This window comes from Aethalodelphis obliquidens, unplaced genomic scaffold, assembly GCF_003676395.1.
Source record: "Aethalodelphis obliquidens isolate GAN/ISIS:26980383/991018 unplaced genomic scaffold, ASM367639v1 scaffold12, whole genome shotgun sequence".
Taxonomy (NCBI): domain Eukaryota; kingdom Metazoa; phylum Chordata; class Mammalia; order Artiodactyla; family Delphinidae; genus Aethalodelphis; species Aethalodelphis obliquidens.
In genome coordinates, this window is record NW_020837956.1 from 42,628,319 (window position 1) to 42,648,628 (window position 20,310).

At 50.8% G+C, this 20,310-nt stretch overlaps 1 protein-coding gene across 1 annotated transcript in view; it reads right to left on the reverse strand.

The window, feature by feature from the left end:
• The window catches only part of SNTG2 (syntrophin gamma 2), a 198,557-nt gene that overhangs the window by 12,539 nt on the left and 165,708 nt on the right, over window positions 1-20,310 (reverse strand). Inside the window, exons 13-15 of the mRNA XM_027113931.1 lie at window positions 17,803-17,874; window positions 11,568-11,774; window positions 1,357-1,449 (exon numbers count right to left, since the gene is read on the reverse strand). Coding sequence (XP_026969732.1) covers window positions 1,357-1,449; window positions 11,568-11,774; window positions 17,803-17,874 — 372 coding nt within the window. The remainder of the gene's footprint in view (window positions 1-1,356; window positions 1,450-11,567; window positions 11,775-17,802; window positions 17,875-20,310) is intronic.

A 20,310-nucleotide genomic window follows, 5' to 3' on the forward strand; every position in this document is an offset into this window, starting at 1 on the left:
AGGCTTTGCTCCTGGGCTGAGCAGCCGGGGAACGGGTACTGGCTTCAGAAGCGCAGCCTGAAGGGGAACTCTGGAAAGCCTCGGGTTAGATGTCCTGACACACAGGGTTCCTTGAACCACAAAGCAAGAAACAGACGTGATAAATCAGAGTTGCTGGTTGACAACTGTGTTCAGGGCTTCTCCCTTCTCTGGGGGAGATGCTTTGTCACTTCCCTGTCTCCGAGGACACGTGGAAGGAGGTCGTGCATGTCTGGCTAAAGGCCAAACAGCATGAACAGCGAGTCATGGAGCCCGAGCTGGTGGGAACCGTGGGTGGACCAGGTACGTGGGAGGATGCCCGCACGGGGTCGGAAGCCTTGGCCCCCTCTGTGACCTTGATGTCGGATGGCAGACAGGAGAGCCTTCTCAACTCCAGTTTTATGCAAGCAGACCTCTCGTCATTATAAACGGTCTGTGGACCCCTACTGGGGAAACATCTAACCATCTTCCTGGGAGGAAGGAAAGTGACAAGAGCACAGTGGGTTTCCGGCCCAGAATTCTGTGACGGGTGTGGACTCCTGCCCAGAACGGGGTTCCCTACTCGCTCTGCGGGGCCGCCCCGTGCATTGTGGATGTCTGACCTCATCGCTCTCCCCTCCCCGCTAGATGCTGGCAGCAACTCCCTTCCAAGCCGACATTTCCGTGTCCCTGGCAGGTCTCACTCCTCTTCCCATCACACCGGTGCTCTCCCCTCACCTCTGCTCCTAATTAGCAGACAGTGGATTTTAAAAATATCGAAGGACAAAATACTGGCTTCATGTTTGCAACAAAATTCTCAGCACTTGTGTGGTTGGGTGAACACCCAGGCCCCTTCGAGATGCTGATGGGAGTGGGTCTCATTTCCCATCCCTCACGCTGGTTGTTCAATGTCCAGTGAAACTGAAATCCCGTCACGGCTCACAGGTGTGGAATCAGCACCTGGTCAGCCCCACCAGGTGTGGGGCGTCGACCCCTCAACCTAACAACCCAGGTGTTAGGTCCGGCAGGGGTAAGGGGTCTCCCCAAAGGGCTCAGTCGCTGCGGAGGGTCCTCCCCCTGAGCGGGAGAGCCCTGCCGACCTCCCGCTCCCCACTCCAGACCCCTGGCACCTGCCCACGGGCACCACGTGGTGTGGTGTCAGCCCTGCCCGGCTCTGGGGCTTGTGAGATCCTGGGACCCTGAGCTTTCAGAGAGAAGGTCCACCATGAAGGATAACTTGCACAGGACACGAGACTGTCGGGGCTGGTGATGGCTGAGACGCACACAGGTGTTAATGGCCCTGAAATGTAACAAAACGCACCGCTGATGGGCGCCGACCCCCAGATGCTTGGCCCTTACCTTTGTCTTGCTGTCAAAGCAGGTGAATCCCAGAGCGAAGTCCACCGTGAAGCACAGAGCGTCTCCTTGCCAGCTGCACATGTACGTTTTGGACTAGAACAAAGTATTAACTGTGAGCAAACATTCTTCAATGATGAGGTTTAACATTAATCGGGTAGTTACAATACTTCCCCCCCGTCAAAACCTATTTTTTTAAAAGTGTTAGCGTGTCAGCCACCTGGAGGGAACCTGGAGGCCCGCGGTCACACGAATCCTGGGACACGGCTCACACGGGCAGCGTCCCTAGCTTTTGGTCTGTCAGCAAATTGTAGAAGTCGGACCACCTGCATGGGCGTCACTCTAACTAGAAATAAACCAGCAGAGGACACAGAGTTCCATTCGCTGAAGCCTCTTTGAAACACATCCCAGATCAGTAAATCCCTGTTGGGACTCATTCCAGAAGGACCATCCCTGTTGCACAAATGGGGGGTATTGTTCTGCTCCTACAAATTGCCTCGGGACAGGTCAGGCTGGAAGTGTGTCCTGGAGAACCTAGACCCGGCTGTTCTTGGGAAACCGTCCGAGAGGAGTCTGTTGTAAAACGAGAACAAAGGACAGCAAAAACGGCAGCAGCGACGTCACCAAAACCCAAACCAAGGACCGAGGACCCCTCACAGGTGGCAGATTGCTGTGAGGGGCCAGCATCCCACGCTCTGGGGCTGGTTCAGGTAGGGCGGCCTCAGCTGTCACGGGAACTTCTGTGGGCCCAAACCAAACTCCACGGGCCACCTGGTTTCCAGGGACCAGCGCTGTGAGGACGCGGGCACACGCAGGCACATACACACATGTGCACACACAAGCACACGCACGTGCACACAGGCCGCGGGCGCACGTCCACACTTCCAGCCACGTCGGGCAAAAGCACAGAAACGCAGAGGCCTGTGCTCTACTGTCTGGGCACCGCTCTTAACATCAGGTGTGACTGCAGGAAGGTGAACCCTGAGGTCCCGGGAGCACAGTAGTTACAACCCTGAGGTTAACCTGCAGGTAAAACGCTCCACTCAGCGGGGAACCTCACCATCGGTCTGGACAGGAAGACGTGGCAGTGCCCTGTTCCCTGAACCCGCAGGCTTGTGACTTGCTGGCTCTGGGGAGTGTCAGTCACTGTGTCTTTTCAGCCCCGCCCTGGGTCTCCTCTGTGGGGACTCCGATGACACGGGGGCTTCATCCCCCGTCCGCCTCTTTACTCCCTGAGCCTTGCCTCCAGCGGTCCTGCTTTTCGCCCTGAAGCTTCCCTGTGTCTGCTCTGTAACTCACCGCCTTGATCGCTTTGCTGAGACTTTCCAGTCTCCATCTGTTTCAACGTGTTGGCTCTTGTTTTCGAAGTGCGGTTATCGGGGCTGCTGGAAAGCACCTGTGGACGCTTCTGACCTCCTATGGGCCTCACGTTGGCTTCTGTGGTCGTCTCCGTTCATTCCAGATCTTCCAGGTTCTTGGCAGGAGCAGTGACTGTCGATCGACACCTGGCTGGTTTTGAATTTCGAGTCCCTTAATCTGTTCTAAACCCTCTGTTCCGCCCGACTTTCTCTGACGCATCTTCCTCAGGGGAGGGAGCCGCCCCGTAGCCGGGTTCCCCGCTTGGCCTCTGGAGACGCAGGGCTCCTTTTCCTGCCGGGCAGCGATGGGCATCGGCCACGTGGTCCCCACGGACAGCCTGGGGGCGTTCCTGACTCGGCCCCCCAACAGCACTGGCAGGGCTGGGGGCCTCGTCCAGCCCGGCGCATGGGGTCAGGTGAGCATGTGGTCACCCTGGAGGAGGGAGGCCCCGACCCAACCTGACCAGGGTCCTCGCAGGACGGCGGCGGCAGAGCAAGTGACAGGGGCCACGCAGCAGCGCCTAGCCATGCGCGTCCCCGTGAAGACGAGTGCTCACGTGACGTCCGCGCTGCACGCTCACGTGACTTCAACGCTGCACGCTCACGTGACAACGCTGCACGCTCACGTGACGTCAGCACTGCACGCCGTCTGGGACGCGAGGACTGATGCTCCCGCAGCCCGGCTCCTCTCCCGCGGGGACACGTAGTGGGAAGCGGGCAGGAGTAGTCACGACCTTCAACGGTGGGACCCAGGTTTCTGTTCATGAAGGTGGATCAGAACACGCCACCCCTCTCAGGGGAGGCGTGGAGGGAGAAGCTAGAGGCGGCTTTGATTTCCCCGGAGCTGCCGCTTGAGGCTCCGCGTTGGGCAGGGACCCGGTGCTGGTGTCACGTGAGAACTGCGTCTCGGGAGCCCCGGGAGGACCGTGTTCTGAACCACTTCTGGGGCGAGTGTCCATCGCCTTGTGTGTCCTGCACTTGGGCTCGGAGCGGGAAGGCCGGGGGCACGTCCCCTTCCCTCCCGCCCCCGTGAGCTCAGCCCTCTTCTGACGTGAGGATCTGTTTCCAGGGACACTCTCCGAAGACCGTGCTTTTCTGAGAAACGTGATCTGTCTGCAGACCCCGGGCCGGGCAGGTGTGCGTCCTGCCGCGCGCTCCCTCCGAGCGGGGCTCCCACGCCGGCAGGGCATCCAGGGAGGGCGCTTCGGGCGGGTCAGTGGGTGGCTGAACAGCGCAGGGGGTTCAGGCACCAGGGGCCGCCCCGGAAGACAGGCAGGTGGTCCGTGCGGGTGGGCTGCTTGCACTTCGTCCCCTAAACAAAGGGGTGACGGTGGCCCCAGCATGCTCGGGTTTTGTGAAGATCAGGTGATCAGTACCTGTGTAGCTCATAGCCGTGCTTGGTAAGTGTGAGCACCAGACGGGTGAGCAAAGGCTTCTGTGGGTGCTCGTCGGTCAAATTCTAAGCTAGGTGAACAGACCCTAACGCAGTGCTGGGTGATGTCAGGCGCCGCCAGGCTCGCTAGGGAGAAGCTGCGGGTGAGCTCTCCACCCCCGGCAGGGGCCATGCCCTGGAGGCGTTTCCTCCTGTCATAGCACTTCGGGGGTGCGTTTTCCATGTCCTTATGTAATGCCTTTGGGGAAAGTTAAAACTAAGGAATACTTGAGGCAGGAAGATGGGTAACTATTTTTTTTTTTTTTTTTTTTGCGCTGGTCTCTCACCGTCGTGGCCTCTCCCGCTGCGGAGCACAGGCTCCGGTCGCGCAGGCTCAGCGGCCATGGCTCACAGGCTCAGTTGCTCTGCGGCATGTGGGATCTTCCCGGACCAGGGCATGAACCCGCATCCCCTGCATTGGCAGGCGGATTCCCAACCACTGCGCCACCAGGGAAGCCTGATGGGTAACTTATTGAAGAGGACATTTCCTTTTTAAAGAGTCTCTCTCCCCATATAAGTCTCTGCACCCTTTGGGGAAATGAGGCTGGGAAGCTGATGTCCTCCAGGTAAGTGGGGAGCAGAATCCTCGGTGAGCAGGTGCTGTGCTGGCCCAAGACACAGTGACCTGCTGTGTGTGGCGTCCGTCCCTCTGATCCTGGGCCGTTAATCTGAAAGGAGCCTGGGCCAGACCCACCTGCTGATCTTGGCGAGTCTCCAGGGAGGCTGGAGCTCACCTGGGGATGGGGAAGGTGGCCTCAGCCTCTTTGGGAGCATGTTCGACCACGAGAACACTGGCGCTGCTGAGTGCCATTGTGGAGCCTTCCCTGTAGTCTACTGGTGCCAGGTCCCAGCTCCAGCCACCAGCCAGTCGGCACCAGTCCTGGGACCCTCCAGGCTGAGCAGCCAATCCTGTGGGGACCCAGGTCCACCCACCAGAAAGCCAGCACCAGCACTGGGTCCCGCCAAGGGATCTGGTGCCACAAACAGGCCTGGACCAGCCCTCGGCACCCCCAGGCCCTGCACCTAGTTGCATCGGGACACAGGCCCACCATCAGCCTCCAGCAACCTCTGCACAAGGCAGGGCGTGGCAGCCAACAGGGCCAGGGACCAGCCCAGCCTGTGACCGTGCCCAGGCAGTCAGCCAAACACCCCGCACACGGAGGTACCACTAGAGCTTACAGCTCTGATGCCCAGAGGGGAGTGTGCTGCTAGAACCCTCAGGATGTCTCCTACATAAGGCCATGTCTCCAAGACTGGGAAAAGTAACTGACCCACCTGATACACACAAGTAAACACAGAGAAGTAGGGACAGTGAGGCAGCAAAGGAAGATGTTCCAAAGAAGGAATAAGATAAACCCAAGAAGAAGAACTAAGCAAAGTGGAGCTAAGTGATCTACCTGATGAAGAGTTCAAGGTAATGATCATAAAGATGCTGAAAGAACGCGGGAGGAGAACGAACACAGTGAGGAGTTTAACAAAGAGTTAGAAAATATATGCAGAAGAACCAAACAGAGCTGCAGAATACTAGAACAAACAGAAAACACACTAGAAGGAATCAGCAGTAGACTAAAGGATACAGAGGAACACATCAGTGAACTGCAAGACGGAACAGTGGAAATCACCCAAGCTGAACAGAAAAAAGAACTTTAAAAAATGAGGACAGTTTAAGACAACGTCTGGGACAGCCTCAAGCATATTAACATTCAGATGATAAGGGTCTCAGGGGAGAAGAGAGAGAGAGAAAAGGGCTCAGAACATAACTGGAGCAATAATAGCTGGAAACTTCCCTAACCTGGGAAGGGAAACAGACATCCCAAGTCCAGGAAGCACAGAGTCTCAAACAGGATCAACCCAAAGAGGACCACACCAAACACACTGTAATTAAAATGGCAAAAATTAAAGTTAGGGAGTATCAAGAGCAGTGAGAGAAAAGCAACAAATAACATAGAAGAGAATCCCCAGAAACTCCGCAGGCCAGAAGGGAGTGGCAGGACATGTTTAAAATGATGTAAGGGAAACACCTACGACCAAGAACATTCTATCCAGCAAGGCACTCGTTCAGCTTTGATGGAGAAATCAAAAGCTTTACAGACAAGCAAAAACTAAAAGGGTTCAGCACCACCAAACCACTTAACAAGACATGTTAAAGGGATTTCACTAAGTGGAGAAGAAAAGACCACAACCAGAAACATGAAAATTATGAAAGGAAAAATCTCCCTGGTAAAGGCAAGCATACAGTAAAGATAGTAGATCAACTATTATAAAGCTAGTAGGAAGATATTTAAAAGGTAGTAAAATCATCTATATCAACAGTAGGTACTTAAGGGATACACAAAACAAAAGAATGTGAAATATGACGTCAAAAACCTTAAACATAGCAGGAGGGAGTGAAAGTGCAGGGTGGATAGAGTGCATTCAACTTAAGAGATCATCAGTTTAAAATAACACACTCACAAAACCACACACACACATGCACGCACTCACAGACACACACTCTCACAACACACGCTACACAATACACACACACAGACACACACACACACATAGTCTCTCACACAACACACACACAACACACTACACAACACACACGCACTCACACACTCTCACAACACACACTACACACACACACATGCACACAAACACACTCTCACAACACACAACACACACACAGTCTCTCACACAACACACACACAACACACTACACAACACACACACACACACACTCTCACAATACACTACACAACACACACATATGCACACAGACACTCTCACAACACAGTCTCTCACACGACACACACACTACACAACACACACGCACTGACACACACATTCATACACACAGACACACACTCTCACATACTCTCACACACAGACACACACACACACACACACTGACATACACACACATATATATGTTGATATATACATAAACTTCATGGTAACCAAAACCCAAAATCTTCACAAACACACACAAAAAAGAGAAGGGAATCAAAACATAACACTAAAGACAAGTCATCATACCACAAACGAAGAGCAAAAGGAGAAAGGGACAAAAGAGAACTACAAAACAACCAGAAAAATAATTAACAAACTGTCAATAAGTACATACCCATCAATAATTACTTTAAATGTAAATGGAATAAATGTTCTAATCTAAAGACACAGAGTGGCTGAATGGATACAAAAACAAGACGCATGTACATGCTGCCTACAAGAGACTCACTTCAGATCTAAGGACACACACAGATTGAAAGTGAGGGGATGGAAAAAGATATTCCATGCAAATGTGAATGAAAAGAAAGCTGTGGTAGCCATGCTCATATCAGACAAAATAGACTTTAAAATAAGACTGTTGTAAGAGACAAAAATGGACACTACATAGTGATCAAGGGATCAATCCAAGAAGATCTAACAATTGTAAATATTCAGGCACCCAACACAGGAGCACCTCGATATATAAGGCAAATATTAACAGCCATAAAGGGAGAATTTGACAGCAACACAATAATAGTGGGGACTTGAACACCCCACTTACACCAATGGACAGATAAGACAGACAAACAAGAAGAAAATACTAGCCTTAAGCGACACATTACCAGATCTGTCTGTCTATCTATACGCCATCTATCATCTATCTATGTATCGGGGGGCGGGGAGAGAGAGGAGGAGAGAGAACGAGCACTAGGGATAGCACAGCAGCTTAGGCAATAGCAGCAGATGATGGACACTGCCTGAAGGACGTGGGAACACAGGTTATTCACACAGCTGAGTGGAGGCCAAGAGATCAGTGACAGAGCAGTTCTGGGAGGGGAGGGACTCAGAGACACATGTATAGGTGTGGATGTCAAAGGACCGGGTATTTCTCAATGCTAGTGCTTATGTATATATATATATAGATGAACATCTCACAGAGAATGTTTAGGAAGTGTTGAGTTGTGTGACTTACAAATAAAGCTGAATATTTCCATCAAAAACAGAAATGTTTATTTTATAAGACAATGTATGGATGCAGTATTTGGAATTGGTGATTTTGTTGGCAGGGCCTTTAATGTTCTACTTGTTTTCTGAAAACTTAGCTCTAAGTGAAATCTTAAAAGATAAACCCAGGCTTCCCTGGTGGCGCAGTGGTTGAGAGTCCGCCTGCCGATGCAGGGGACGCGGGTTCGTGCCCCGGTCCGGGAAGATCCCACATGCCGCGGAGTGGCTGGGCCCGTGAGCCATGGCCGCTGAGCCTGCGTGTCTGGAGCCTGTGCTCCGCAACGGGAGAGGCCACAGCAGCGAGAGGCCCGTGTAAAAAAAAAAAAAAAAAAAAAAAAAAAAAGATAAACCCAAGTTAGTCTTGTCTTACTCAAGATTACATGGAGTTCTTTTTCTAGGGAAACAAACATAAACTTTAAAAGAAAGTAGTTTGGAGTCTTACGCCAGAAGGCAGTAGATGTCAAGAAACGTACCCTATTTTTTATTTTTTTATTTTTATTTTTTTTACCCTATTTTTAGATGTTTCATAAGTTTTTGGGAGGCAGCTGATCTGTGATATCATATGTTGGAGACTTTGGGTTTATAGTGAAAAACTAGGACAGGATCCCCCCATTATTGAGCTTGGATTCCAGATGAATGCTTGGACTCGTGATTCTCAGCCACATTTTCAGGTCACGTCAGTGTTCCCTTCCTGTCCTCATCCATCAGAACCAGAATGGTTACAGCCTGGAAAGAGGAAGGTTTAAAATGCGAACAAGTAATAAAAGCTAATTTGGCTTTGCTCTTCCATGATGGGAATGCTAATTGGAGGACAAGATTGACCCCGAAATAAATTCAGGAGCGGAAATAGAAACGTTATGAGCAGCGCTCTGAGTTCTCATTTAATTAAATTAAGCTGTGATGGTTTTTAGAGAAATGAGTTGCTGAGCTGTAACCTACTCCGTACTCCAGCATCTTCCTGGGAAATCCTCAGAAGAGCTCATCTGGGCCAAGAACAGCACTAAATAGCGCCTCTCACAGTCACACAGATGTCGGCGATTCGCTCTGGAGACTTGCAAATATTTACTGTGGAGATTACTCAATTTAGGCTTTTCAAACAAAATTTCCAAGGAGAGCACAGCTCCAGTAGTCTAGATATGTTTTCTCATCAGTGGCTGTCGGTGTTCAAACAGCTGGAGAAGGAACACGGGCTCTTTAACTGTTTAATCCCCGAACGGCATGGGTGCTGCGGTCCACTCGAATCCCTAAACGCTGCTCAGCGGCTATCTGTTCCGCACGGGTGGAACCCAAGGGTGACCAGGGTCCTTGAGGCCTGGGGTCACACTACATCCAAAAGGAAAGCATGGAAAACTAGGGTGTGGACGGAGGAGGGGCCGCAGATGCAGAAGGAGCCGCGTGGGTGCTGCAGTGTGGGAGGGTCAGGGGCGCAACATGGGGTGGTCGGTGTGCCCCGAGGATCGAGGCCCACAGTCCGTCCAGGGCCCAGGCAGTTTCGTGGGCCCGAGCGGCCCGCCTGGACCTGCCTGCAGTGTTGTCCCCGGCTGCATCGACGCAGGGCTGCAGGAACACGAGGACGCACGCTCTCTGCCACTGACAAGTTAGGTTAGGATCTGGGGGTGGACAGGAGACACACAGGAGCCTGGGACGGTCTCCCTGCTGTGCGTTCGTGCTTCCGGCCGAAGGACAGCCGGGCGGCACCCCCAGGCCAGAGTGGAGGTCCGGGGGGCTCAGGCAGACAGGAGGACGGGGTGGTAGAGCCCTGACCCACAGCCTGATCTCGAATGCTCGGGAAGACCTGGGTTCAGGGCATCAGCGCAGGGGAGGGCACAGACCGTCTGCCGTCCTCCTGGCTGCGGCGGGGCTCGGGGGCATCTGCGAGGCCTGGAGGACGGGCTGCCCTCTGGGCAGCAGCTTCCCCGGCATCAGAGGATCTGAAGCCCCAGCCCCGGTGCTCCTTTCAGCTCAGCCGCTGACCTACTACGGCCATGTCTGCCTTAACGTCTGCATTTCGAGCATCTTGATTATATTTTAAACATAACTTGGAAAGTGGAGGTGCAAGTTCTTTGTGGTAAAGGGATGAGCAAAGGGGGCTCAACTCACTTTAATGAACAAAAGTAGAGGCAACACCAGGAAATGCAGGGGTGCTCTGCTGACAGGGCTGGCTGTGAAGGGGGAAAACACGCCAGGAGCAGGAACTAAAGACACCCGGGCTGGAAAGACGTTCCAGGGAGGGCTGTGCTGTAAAGCCAGGGAGAGCCACAGTGAGTTATGCGTGACGAGATTCTGCAGATACAGAAGCTGGATTCTCTTGTTTGGTGGAATTTGGGAGGATTATAATTTTAAAACCTCTACCGCACAGATGCCGCTTAGCCCACCTTGAAGCCCGGCTTCCTCAACAGACTGGCCGGAGTTCTGACTTCAAAAGCACACAGTTGCACTTTCTTACATCCACGGTGTTTCCAACTGAAAGAGTTGTCAGTTCATGAGCAATAAATGAATGACAGATTCCCTGGGAAGATGTTCACATCATCAGAGACAACTACGAGTGAGCAAGGGTATCTCGGGGCCCCAGAAGGGACCAGGCTTGGTTTCCGTGAACGTCTGCGTGGGACCCACCGTGTGGACCACAGATTTCAGAGATCATCACACAGTTGAAGGGACGCTCCCTGCTCCCTCCTAGCACTGAGCATCAGGGGACTCCATACATTTTTACATCCCGAACGAGAGATAAACGATGGCACGGAATCTTTCCACATTCAAAGCAGTGCTGATGAATGAAGGAACTGCTCCCAAGTCCTCGCCCAGAGCGACTGACGCCAGGCCAGGAGGGAGAAGGAACCCAGAACTTCCGTGTGGAGCTAAACCCACTCCACGATGCTGCATCTGTTTTCTCACTTCTAGCCATGCGAATTCCCCCATGAAGGGCAGCTGCTACTTCCAACAACGCGGATCACGACCCACACTACCTCATCCACTTAGTCCCTACACACCCCGATCTGGGAGAGATTTATTTGCTGTCCTGAAAAGGGAGAAGCGACCCAGTCACATGAGCTGTTTTATGTTCCTGTTGGATCATTAAGTTTGAGAGGAAGGGCCATTGAGTGCCTTAAACTACGACACAGGTCCCGGTGAATCACAGTAAACACGGCTGGCGAGCAAACACCAGGGGCCTGACTGCGCCGCTGGCTGAGGGCGTTTCCCTTAACGGCGCAGGAGGCCCTTCCCTCACAGTGAGTAGAGAGACTGATGCAACCGAGATGAAAGCTCTGCCTGCTTTCCCCTAATTTCACCCTCTTCGTCTGCCGGGCGCACTTGACGTAGGGACCCCGGCGAGAAGCGCCCAGCTCCTGACGACGCCTGTTTTCTGGAATGCTCGCTACAGCTGCTCTAATTTACGTCTCCGGTGCCCAAGCAGGTTTAATCAGAGACGACAGCGAGTCGCTCACCCCCGTCCTCTGCACGTCCAGGAAGGTGGCCCTCTGGAAGGACAGCTCCCACGCTGCGAGCTCGCTCCCCAGCTCCACGCTGAACACGTGGCTCCTGCCGTGGCCGACGAGGACGCTGAAGCAGAAGGGCCTGTGCTCCCCGCAGGTGGGGTCCTGGAGACCCAGGCAGAGGCTGGTTTGGGCCCAGCAGTCATCCGGAAGCCAGAACTGAAACAGAGAGGGGGGCACGCAGGTGAGAGGGGACGCCCCCCGGGTGACCGCCCGGGACAGAGGGGCCTCTTCCAGGCTGGGGGCTGGGGCCGCACTCCACCAGGCAGCCTCCTGGCCACGCGCCTGGATTCAGGAGCGGCGTCCCCCGACGTCGCTGCCGTGGAGACGGGCCTGTAAGTCAATATCTGGGAGTCAGTTATGTCCACCTGCCAGTGCTCTGCAAGCATCTTGCACCTACATCAGTGGCCACAACTTCTGCTTCTATGCTTAGCTTTAAAGATAAAGAAAAAAGTCACGAGACGTTTGTGCTTAAGTTGAGCACAAAATCAGCAAACACTGAAGACAGCGAGACCGCACGACTCTCTCCGCTCTGCCGGGGTCCCTGAAGGGTCCCCACCCCTCAGCCATGTGCGGAGCACCTGGGGTCCCCCAGGGGCACTGGGCCACCGAGACCTAACTACGTGAGCCCAGAGGTCCTGGCCACACAGAAGACGTGTTTTAGAAATAGTTTCAAAAGCAAAGTTTGAAACAAGAAAAAAGAGCCGTTATTCAGTTCCTGATTAAGCATTTAAGCAGAAGACGTGACTCAGCCCCAGCGTGTCTGTGGGTCACAGACATACCGGGCGGATGTCCCGGCAGCTCTGAACCTCGGGGCGGCGGGTCTCCGCCACAGCCTCGCCTGAGTCATGAACGCACCCACCCAAGGAGCAGCTGTGTCGGCTTCACTCAGGGATCAGGAGAGATGGGGCCTGGGGCCTCAAACGAGTCCGCGTCTCAGGCCGGAGCCTGCTCTTCCCTTCCTCTGTGTCTCTCTGTCTCTGTGTGCGTGTGTCTCTGCATCTCTGTGTCTCTGTCCCCTGGAGATTCATGTCTGTCTTCGTCTCCCGCTCACCCACCCACTGCACAGACACCCTGAAGAGTCCGCGCCAGGCCCTGCACTAGGGTGGCCTCTGCCCGCACGGCCTCCCCGGGGACGGGGAAGCAGGTGGACATCCTGCCAGGGCTGCTGAGCAGCTGAGGGGACATGACGTGAGCCACAGCCCGGTGGCAGCAGGAACAGAGGCTGCCCACAGGCCAGGCCTTCACCCCCCGACTCCGAGCTATTCAGATCCACGCGGGCTGTCCCGCCAGGCCACACCCACGACTCACACTGGTGGCCAGAGTTCATTCCCAGAATCCCCGTGCCCCACCTGTGGGCTGGGCTGGTTTTATGTGAAATACACTTCTGCCCACTGGGCCCAGGCTTGTGAGAGCAGTGGCTCCTGACGGGGGTGGAGATGGGCGCACGGGCTCTGGATGCCCCCTGCCTTCTCAGGGCCTCGTGGCGGCTCTGCAGGCCCCAATCCGCGCTGTCCCCGCTTCCGCCGCCCAGGGACCTGTCCTCATGCGTCACTCAGACACTTGCTGCCTTGTGGTGTGCGACGTGAGGGTGCGTGCGCGTGCGTGTGTGTGCACGGGTGTGGTGTGTGCTGGTGCATCTGTCCTGATCCTAAATGAACACGGTACAGAGGCTGCACCTGTATTTTGGGGCCGCCAGATCCTTGGCCTCAGCCTGGCATATGCACAGAAACCCTTCAGGAAATAGGATATCAGGTCCTAAGTCGAGAAGAGCAAGATGTGAGTCACTGGCCTGACTTCTCAGGAACTCCGTCCATAACTACTGACCTTGAGTGTCAGGACTGACCACCAAAGAAGGACTCTTAGCAAGTGTTTGGGCGGGTGGCACCGTCGACGGTACAGCTATGTTCTTTCCTGTACTGGTGTAGGTGGGGGGCTGTGCGCTGCTATAGGAGAAAAACAGGCTTTGGAGTCAGACAGACAACGCTTGGGACCTTCCTGGCCAATTATCAGCTGTTACCTTGAGCTTTTCACTTCTCTCTAAGCCTAAATACCTGAACCATAAAATGGGGTGTAAGAGAGTGGTTGTCATGGGTTTAAAGGACAGCACGGATGAAGCGCGTAGCACCTGCATCCTCGCCCATGTGGCTGGTTTCTGTTTACATGGAGCCCACCGTCCACAGGCAGTGCGGAGTCATGGCGTAGACTGAACGTTCACATCTAACGTATAGCGAACTGTCTCCCGACAAAGTCAACGACTACACAATCCAGCATCAGGTTTCCAGCTACCCGCTCCTGATGTGGCCCCCCTGCCCCAGACTGTGAGAAGACAGAAACCATCCTGGGTTCACTTTTCAGACAACAAAATGCAAAGACTATTTTAGAAAATTACCTGGATTTTTTCCTACTTCTATTTATTTGAGACGATTAGAGCAACAATACAGGAAACTTAAAAGACAGATCATTCTATTATGATCTATCTTTTGTTATCTAATTTGTTTTTATATTTCCTCCATGCAATGTCTCTTTGTACACATAATTCTATAAATGTGTAATGTGATTTTAATGGAGGACTTGACATATACGACCCTATTAGGACTTTATTTCTCAGTGGTCATCTGACAGTTCTCCTAATGTTCACTACTTAAGAATATCATTAAATATTGCCATGCTCACAGCTATCTGACTCTTGCAAATTCCTTGTTTTGAGTCAGTTCTGAGGAGTGAGCTCATTTGATCGAGCAGTGAAGTGTCTGTCAGTCTTCATTTGAATGGACAAACCTCAGCTCTACGCGCAAGAACAAATAGAAGAGTTAAAAATAACGTTTGAACCACCTGAGGAATCCCAAGAAAGGACACTGAAGGATTTCATAGATGTGATTACTTTCTGCACCTCAAACTGTTGAGCCTCACAAAAGATAATGCGCTGTAGATGCTGCGACGTGAGTGAAATCACTGATCGATACACAGCTCATTTCCCCGGGTATTTTCTGTAGCTTCTTTTGGAAACAGGAGCTCAGTTCTTATGCACTGCAATGTGTCGTTAAGACTGAAAATCGGGAGCGATTACAAAATTAAAGGTCCCTGAGCTGCTGTGGCACCCCCCAAATCACTTCCCGCGGGCTGACCAGTGGCAAAGGCCCCTTCCTGACTCTGGGCCCCCCCTGCCGTCCCCGGAGCATTTATGGTAGGAAACCCATCCCTCTAAACCTCTCTCTGCCCCCTGGAAGTGCAGATCTTTGTAAAGCCTCCGCCGGTTCTACAGGGCGAGCCTGGGTGCTATCCACGCCCCTGGGGCGCGAGTGCCCAAGAATGGGGCCCGTCTTCCCGTCTCTGTGGGCGGGAGCCCCCCCCCGCGGGACCCAGGCCAGGCTGCACAGATACTTCCCTCCACGAAGCCGGGAGAGGGGCTCGTCTTCCTTTGGGAGGGGCCACCCGGCCACACTCGCCCCTCACCCAGCTCGGGCCCCCGCCCTGTGCTTCAGCGGAGTGGAGGTCGGTCTCTGCCCCCAGCGACGTCCTCCTCGTCTGTTTAACTTCGATGGGTCCAGGTTTCCTCTGACAGGACTTGAGGAGAACTGTATTCTCCTTATTCACAAGGCTGCACTTGAGAGGTGGCTGGAGAACAGGTCACGGGAGGACACTCCAGAGAGCTTCCCGCGAGGCCAGCGCTTCTGACAGGGGAGGCAGAACAGGATTTAAAGAGGTGGCATTTCAGGTCAAAGGTCGCGGACCGTTTACATTTTGATAGACCCTTCCTCGCATTGTCACCAACCTTTCATCTTTGACAGTCTAATTGGCAAACATATTATTTCACGGTTTCCACTTGCATTTCTTTTTCACTTTAAAAAAATTTTTATTTTGTACTGGAGTATAGCTGATTAACAATGCTGTGTTAGTTTCAGGTGTACAGCACAGAGATTCAGTTATACATATACATGTATCTATTCTTTTTCAAATTCTTTTCCCACTTAGGTTGTTACAGAGTACTGAGCAGAGTTCCCTGTGCCCTACGGTAGGTCCTTGTTGGTTATCAAAATGTAAACAGTCCACATCCTTTGACCTAGAAATTCCACCGCTCTAAATTTTTCCTGGTGATACACTTGCACACGTGTGAAATGAGTTATTACATTGTTTGTAATTGCAAAAAAATGGGTACAAATTAAATATCCCTTGAGAAGGGCTTGGTAAAATGAAATATGATACATTCATGGAATTGAACACTGGGTAGCGGTTTCAAAGTGGGATCATCTCTTTGTGTATATTGAAGAAATATCCACAAGATAAACTGTGGAGCAAAAAGTGACGTGTGGGACAGTGCGCATGCTTCCATCTGCAGAGGGAAAGAAGAATAGTGCACATATAAAAAAATAGAGTCGGATTCAGCCGAGCTTCAGGCCGAGGGAACCTGGACCCCACCTGCCTCCAGTGAGGCTTCTGGAACTTACTCCCCCTCTGTGCTTCTGGGTCTCGCCTGTCAGATGGAGATGACAAGGATTAAGTCCTCGGTTGGGGACAGGATTAACTCAGGATGTAGATGGAGCACTTAGCAGGGCTCCAGGAGGCTCACTCAGCAAAGATAAGGTATTATTCTCAAGATCCTTTGCCAAACATATGAGTAAATTTGGTTCCACTGAAAAATGCAAACGGAATATTCTTACGTTGAGAGGGAATATTTATGCAGGAGGAGCCTCACTGCTGAGCAGTGTTTTTATGATTCACTGTGTGGAGGCTGTTTATGATTTAAGTCACGATTGCAATCAAGTCTGATTGATTCAATTTTCTCATCCCTTTCATGGTGAGTGTGAAATACAGACACATAATTTTAAGAACTGGAAAAAGGAATTTTGGGAGAGGAGGAAGTGTCATAGAAAAACACCACCACAACTACAAAATTTGATTTCTGGACTAAATATTAATGACGATACTTTGAAATGGTGATTATGAAAACAAATCATTAAAAAAATTCTATACTAAAGTGCTAGTTCTTACAATAATCATACATTTATTTCAATTTTTGAAACCTGAAGTAAATATTACAGATAATTTAAAATTCATACGTGCAAAATGACCAACATCAACAATTAAAGGCACCTGAGAAAAGGGGAGATTTTGTAAGATCACTGTTTAAAGACTCCCAACAAGACACAGAATTCAATCTCCTTTTTTAAAATGTTGAATGCTATACATTTATTATGATTATTATTTACCCTGCATTGAGTTTAATACTTTTGCTGTAGCCATCCTCCTGGCTAATTTCACGATTTCAGTTACTTCATAGCATGTTTATTGATTAAAATTGTAAGGCCCATTGGCCCGGGTGAAAGGAGGCCCGGGGGGTAAGAGAAAACATCGACCAGTATGAGGTAGGAGAGGCATTGGGACATAACAACCTCACCTGTTCTGGGAATCAACAAGAGACTCTAACTTCCTGCCCAGAAAACAATGGGGCTGACGGGAAGGGAAAATGGGCTTACGCCCCACAACAGACCAACCAACACCTGGCCCTGCTGTATCCTCACCAAATAAGGAATTACCCTGTATAGCAAACCACCCCCTCCCCTAGCAAGCCGCCTTCTGCTTTTACCCCAATAGAAATCCCCCTCATCCGGTACTGGGCGCGACTTCTCTGGCCCCTTTCTCTCGGACCAGTGAACCTCGCCCGGGAGCAACTTCTCTGGCCCCTTTCTCTTGGACCAGTGCACCTCGCCCGGGAGCGCTCCCTAATAAAGCTCACTTGAAGCTTTCCTCTGTCTCACGGTGCCGTTTGTTAAGATCCGACCTTACAAAAATTTTTTTTCAATTTTTCTGAAAAGATATGCTGGATAAAAACAGAAGAGGCTCGATAGTTTATTAATGAAGAACACATATAAAATATGATGGTCCTATGAAGACATCCCAGTACCAAATGAACATCTCAGATGTCTGGAAAGCCATATAAACTAGTTGAAAATATAAAAAGGCCAGAATGAAATAATAAGGCACCTACATAAAAAAAAGAATAAGGACTTAAAAGTTCCTCTACGATACTCTTGTGGAATTCTGATGAATGATTGTGGGATGAAGCTAGATGTTCATGTTATTTTACTATTTCAACAGACAGTGGGAAACAAGTATTTCTCTCACTCTTTAAGCCCAAAGATCATCTTGTTAATATGAAAGCATCTAATGTGCAAAGGAAACTTACCTTGTGAACTTTAAATAGCACCTCACAGAGGTTATAGGTTTTTTCCGCTCGGACCCAGTCTAATGTGCTCACCTGCAAGAAATATAAAACAGACACATGAATCCTATGTGCTCTCACCCAGAATAAGGGGAACTGTGTGAGGTGACGGAGGTGCTAACTAACTTGATTGTGGGAACCGCTTAACAGTGTACATGGATATCAAATCATCACACTGTACACTTTAAATATATTCCATTTTTGTCAATCGTACCTCGATAAAACTGGAAAAAAATGTGAAGTATACATGCAAAGACACATGCTATTTTTAGTATGAGAATTTAAACATTTACAACAATGGAGCTAGTCAATGTGTCTTTACCTTCATTAAATTCTAAACCAGGAGCAGGACAGTTGAAAAACTAAACTATATGCCACAGCAAGTTTTGCTGAGTAATTGCACGTCCCCGCTGTTGGCGTGAAGCATGGAGATGTTTAGATACATTATTGATACAAGAACCCAGTAATGGCGGAACTTATCTATTACACACAATCGGGCATAATTTTAGGAATTCATTTTGGATGTCTTTTGCATTATTTTAAGGACCGATTTTAGGTTAAATTTAGAGACTCCTCACCCATTCTGCTACGCTCCTAACTTCTGTTAAGCAGCTACTATCTGTGTGTCTGCATGGCCATCTGTGGTTTGAGCTGTCCCCTTCCATTTAGTTTTCATTGCTGATGGTCACTTTCCTTTCCCCCCTGGAAGACCCCCTCTCCATGCCCGGCTCCCATGCTCCTGGTGGGTGACTGCTCAGTCCAGGGTGGAGGTGCCCTCGGAGGTGAGTCGGTCCGTGCGTCTCACCCTCTGGGCCATGGTGACTGTTTCAAGGAGAATGTGCCACAGTCAGAGACACAGCTGACACCGAGAAGATGCTCGGACTTCTGGGATGGACCGCTTCTTCCATGGACTTAAAGCGAAACACTTCCACCCTGAGAGCCTTTGGAAGCTGTGTGGGGACCATGTGGCCATCAGTCACTACGATGTACCCGCACTGGTCATCAGCTGTGACACACACACACCCGCTAAGGCAGGATGGTGAGAACAGGGAAGATGGGGGGCCTGAGCTCTCTACCTGCCACTCACTTTCCTGTAAACCTAAAACACAAAGTTTATTAATTAATTTTCAAAAGCAGGTCTTTCTCTTCATTACCTTCTGCTTTGACAATTTTCTATTTTTCTGACCACATCTGATTTGAAATAGAGCAGAGAGTGTAGCTCCTCAGATGTAGTATCTTGGCGTATTTTAATATTATTGTGGAACCCTTGTGTGGCCCCAGGACTGACACAGAGAGATATTCTATATTAGATGCAGAATTGTCTAATATGCCTTCAGGCTACAAATCTTCACTTAAATTACTTCTTTCAAGGTAAATATTTTATTTTAAATGATAGAATATACTCCCCTAATTGACACCCTTAAAATTACTTCTAGTATTTCTTGCATATTCATAGGTAACTGCTATATAATTTATATGTTAATGTTATAAGATGCTATAAAATTGGTTTTATAAGTGTTATTTAACACATTTTAATGGTGTCTGAAAACATGAGTAGCTGAAACATTATTTCTCAGATTCCAATTTGCAGATCAGAAATGACAATTCAGGCTAAGGAAGGAGAGCTGAGTGCATGAGAAAGGCCAGGGAATCCTGGTTTAATGCAGCCTTTCCAGCATGCATCAGCACACAGGAGAGACCTGGGGTCACCACTCCCCACCGCCGGCTGTTTACTCTTCGTAGGTAACTCAGCCCCAGAAAACCCACTGCCTTCCCCCGCCCCACGCTGCTCCTTTCCTGTCTTCCAGCCCTTCTCCCTTCTGTTTCCTCGTTGCCTTCAACATCTCCCTCTCCCTCATCTTGAAGGAGCTCAGAAACCATCCTTGAAGACAGGACTTTCTCTTTAATTTTTCCTAATTTATTTGCCACAGTCTCTCTGGGCCTTTTAAAAGTTCATTTAGATATTCTGACACAATGTGTTGGCCACAAGGCTCCATCAGTGTGGTCGGGCTTTCTCGGCAAAGACTGCTGGCCCGGGGATGGAGGAGTGAGGCACCCAGGCTGGGGGGGTCTGAGAGCAGATCAGCAGGGACACTTGTAGATTCACTCCCCTGGAGCCACTTATTCTCATTCCAAAGAGAAATGGACCAGAGGCTTGCCTCCCACGCCCTCCCAAGAGAGCTGTTTATGTTGCCTGAACTCAGAGAGGCTTAAGGACTTCGAGCCCCTCCCGTGTGGCCCAAACCTCTGTGTACACAGAGCCCACCAGCCTCACTCGCCCTCCCGTGAGGCCCGGTCGGAGGGAAGATGCTGTGACCAATTAACAGTCCCCCTCACGGCCACGACCTCACATTTCATGTCAGAATAAAGGAGATCAGTAAACGTATGTATTAAAAACTTAACATACGGTTGTTTCTGATTTGGGCAATTTGCCTCCAGCGCGAGGATACAAAAATCCAAGGTCAGACAAAA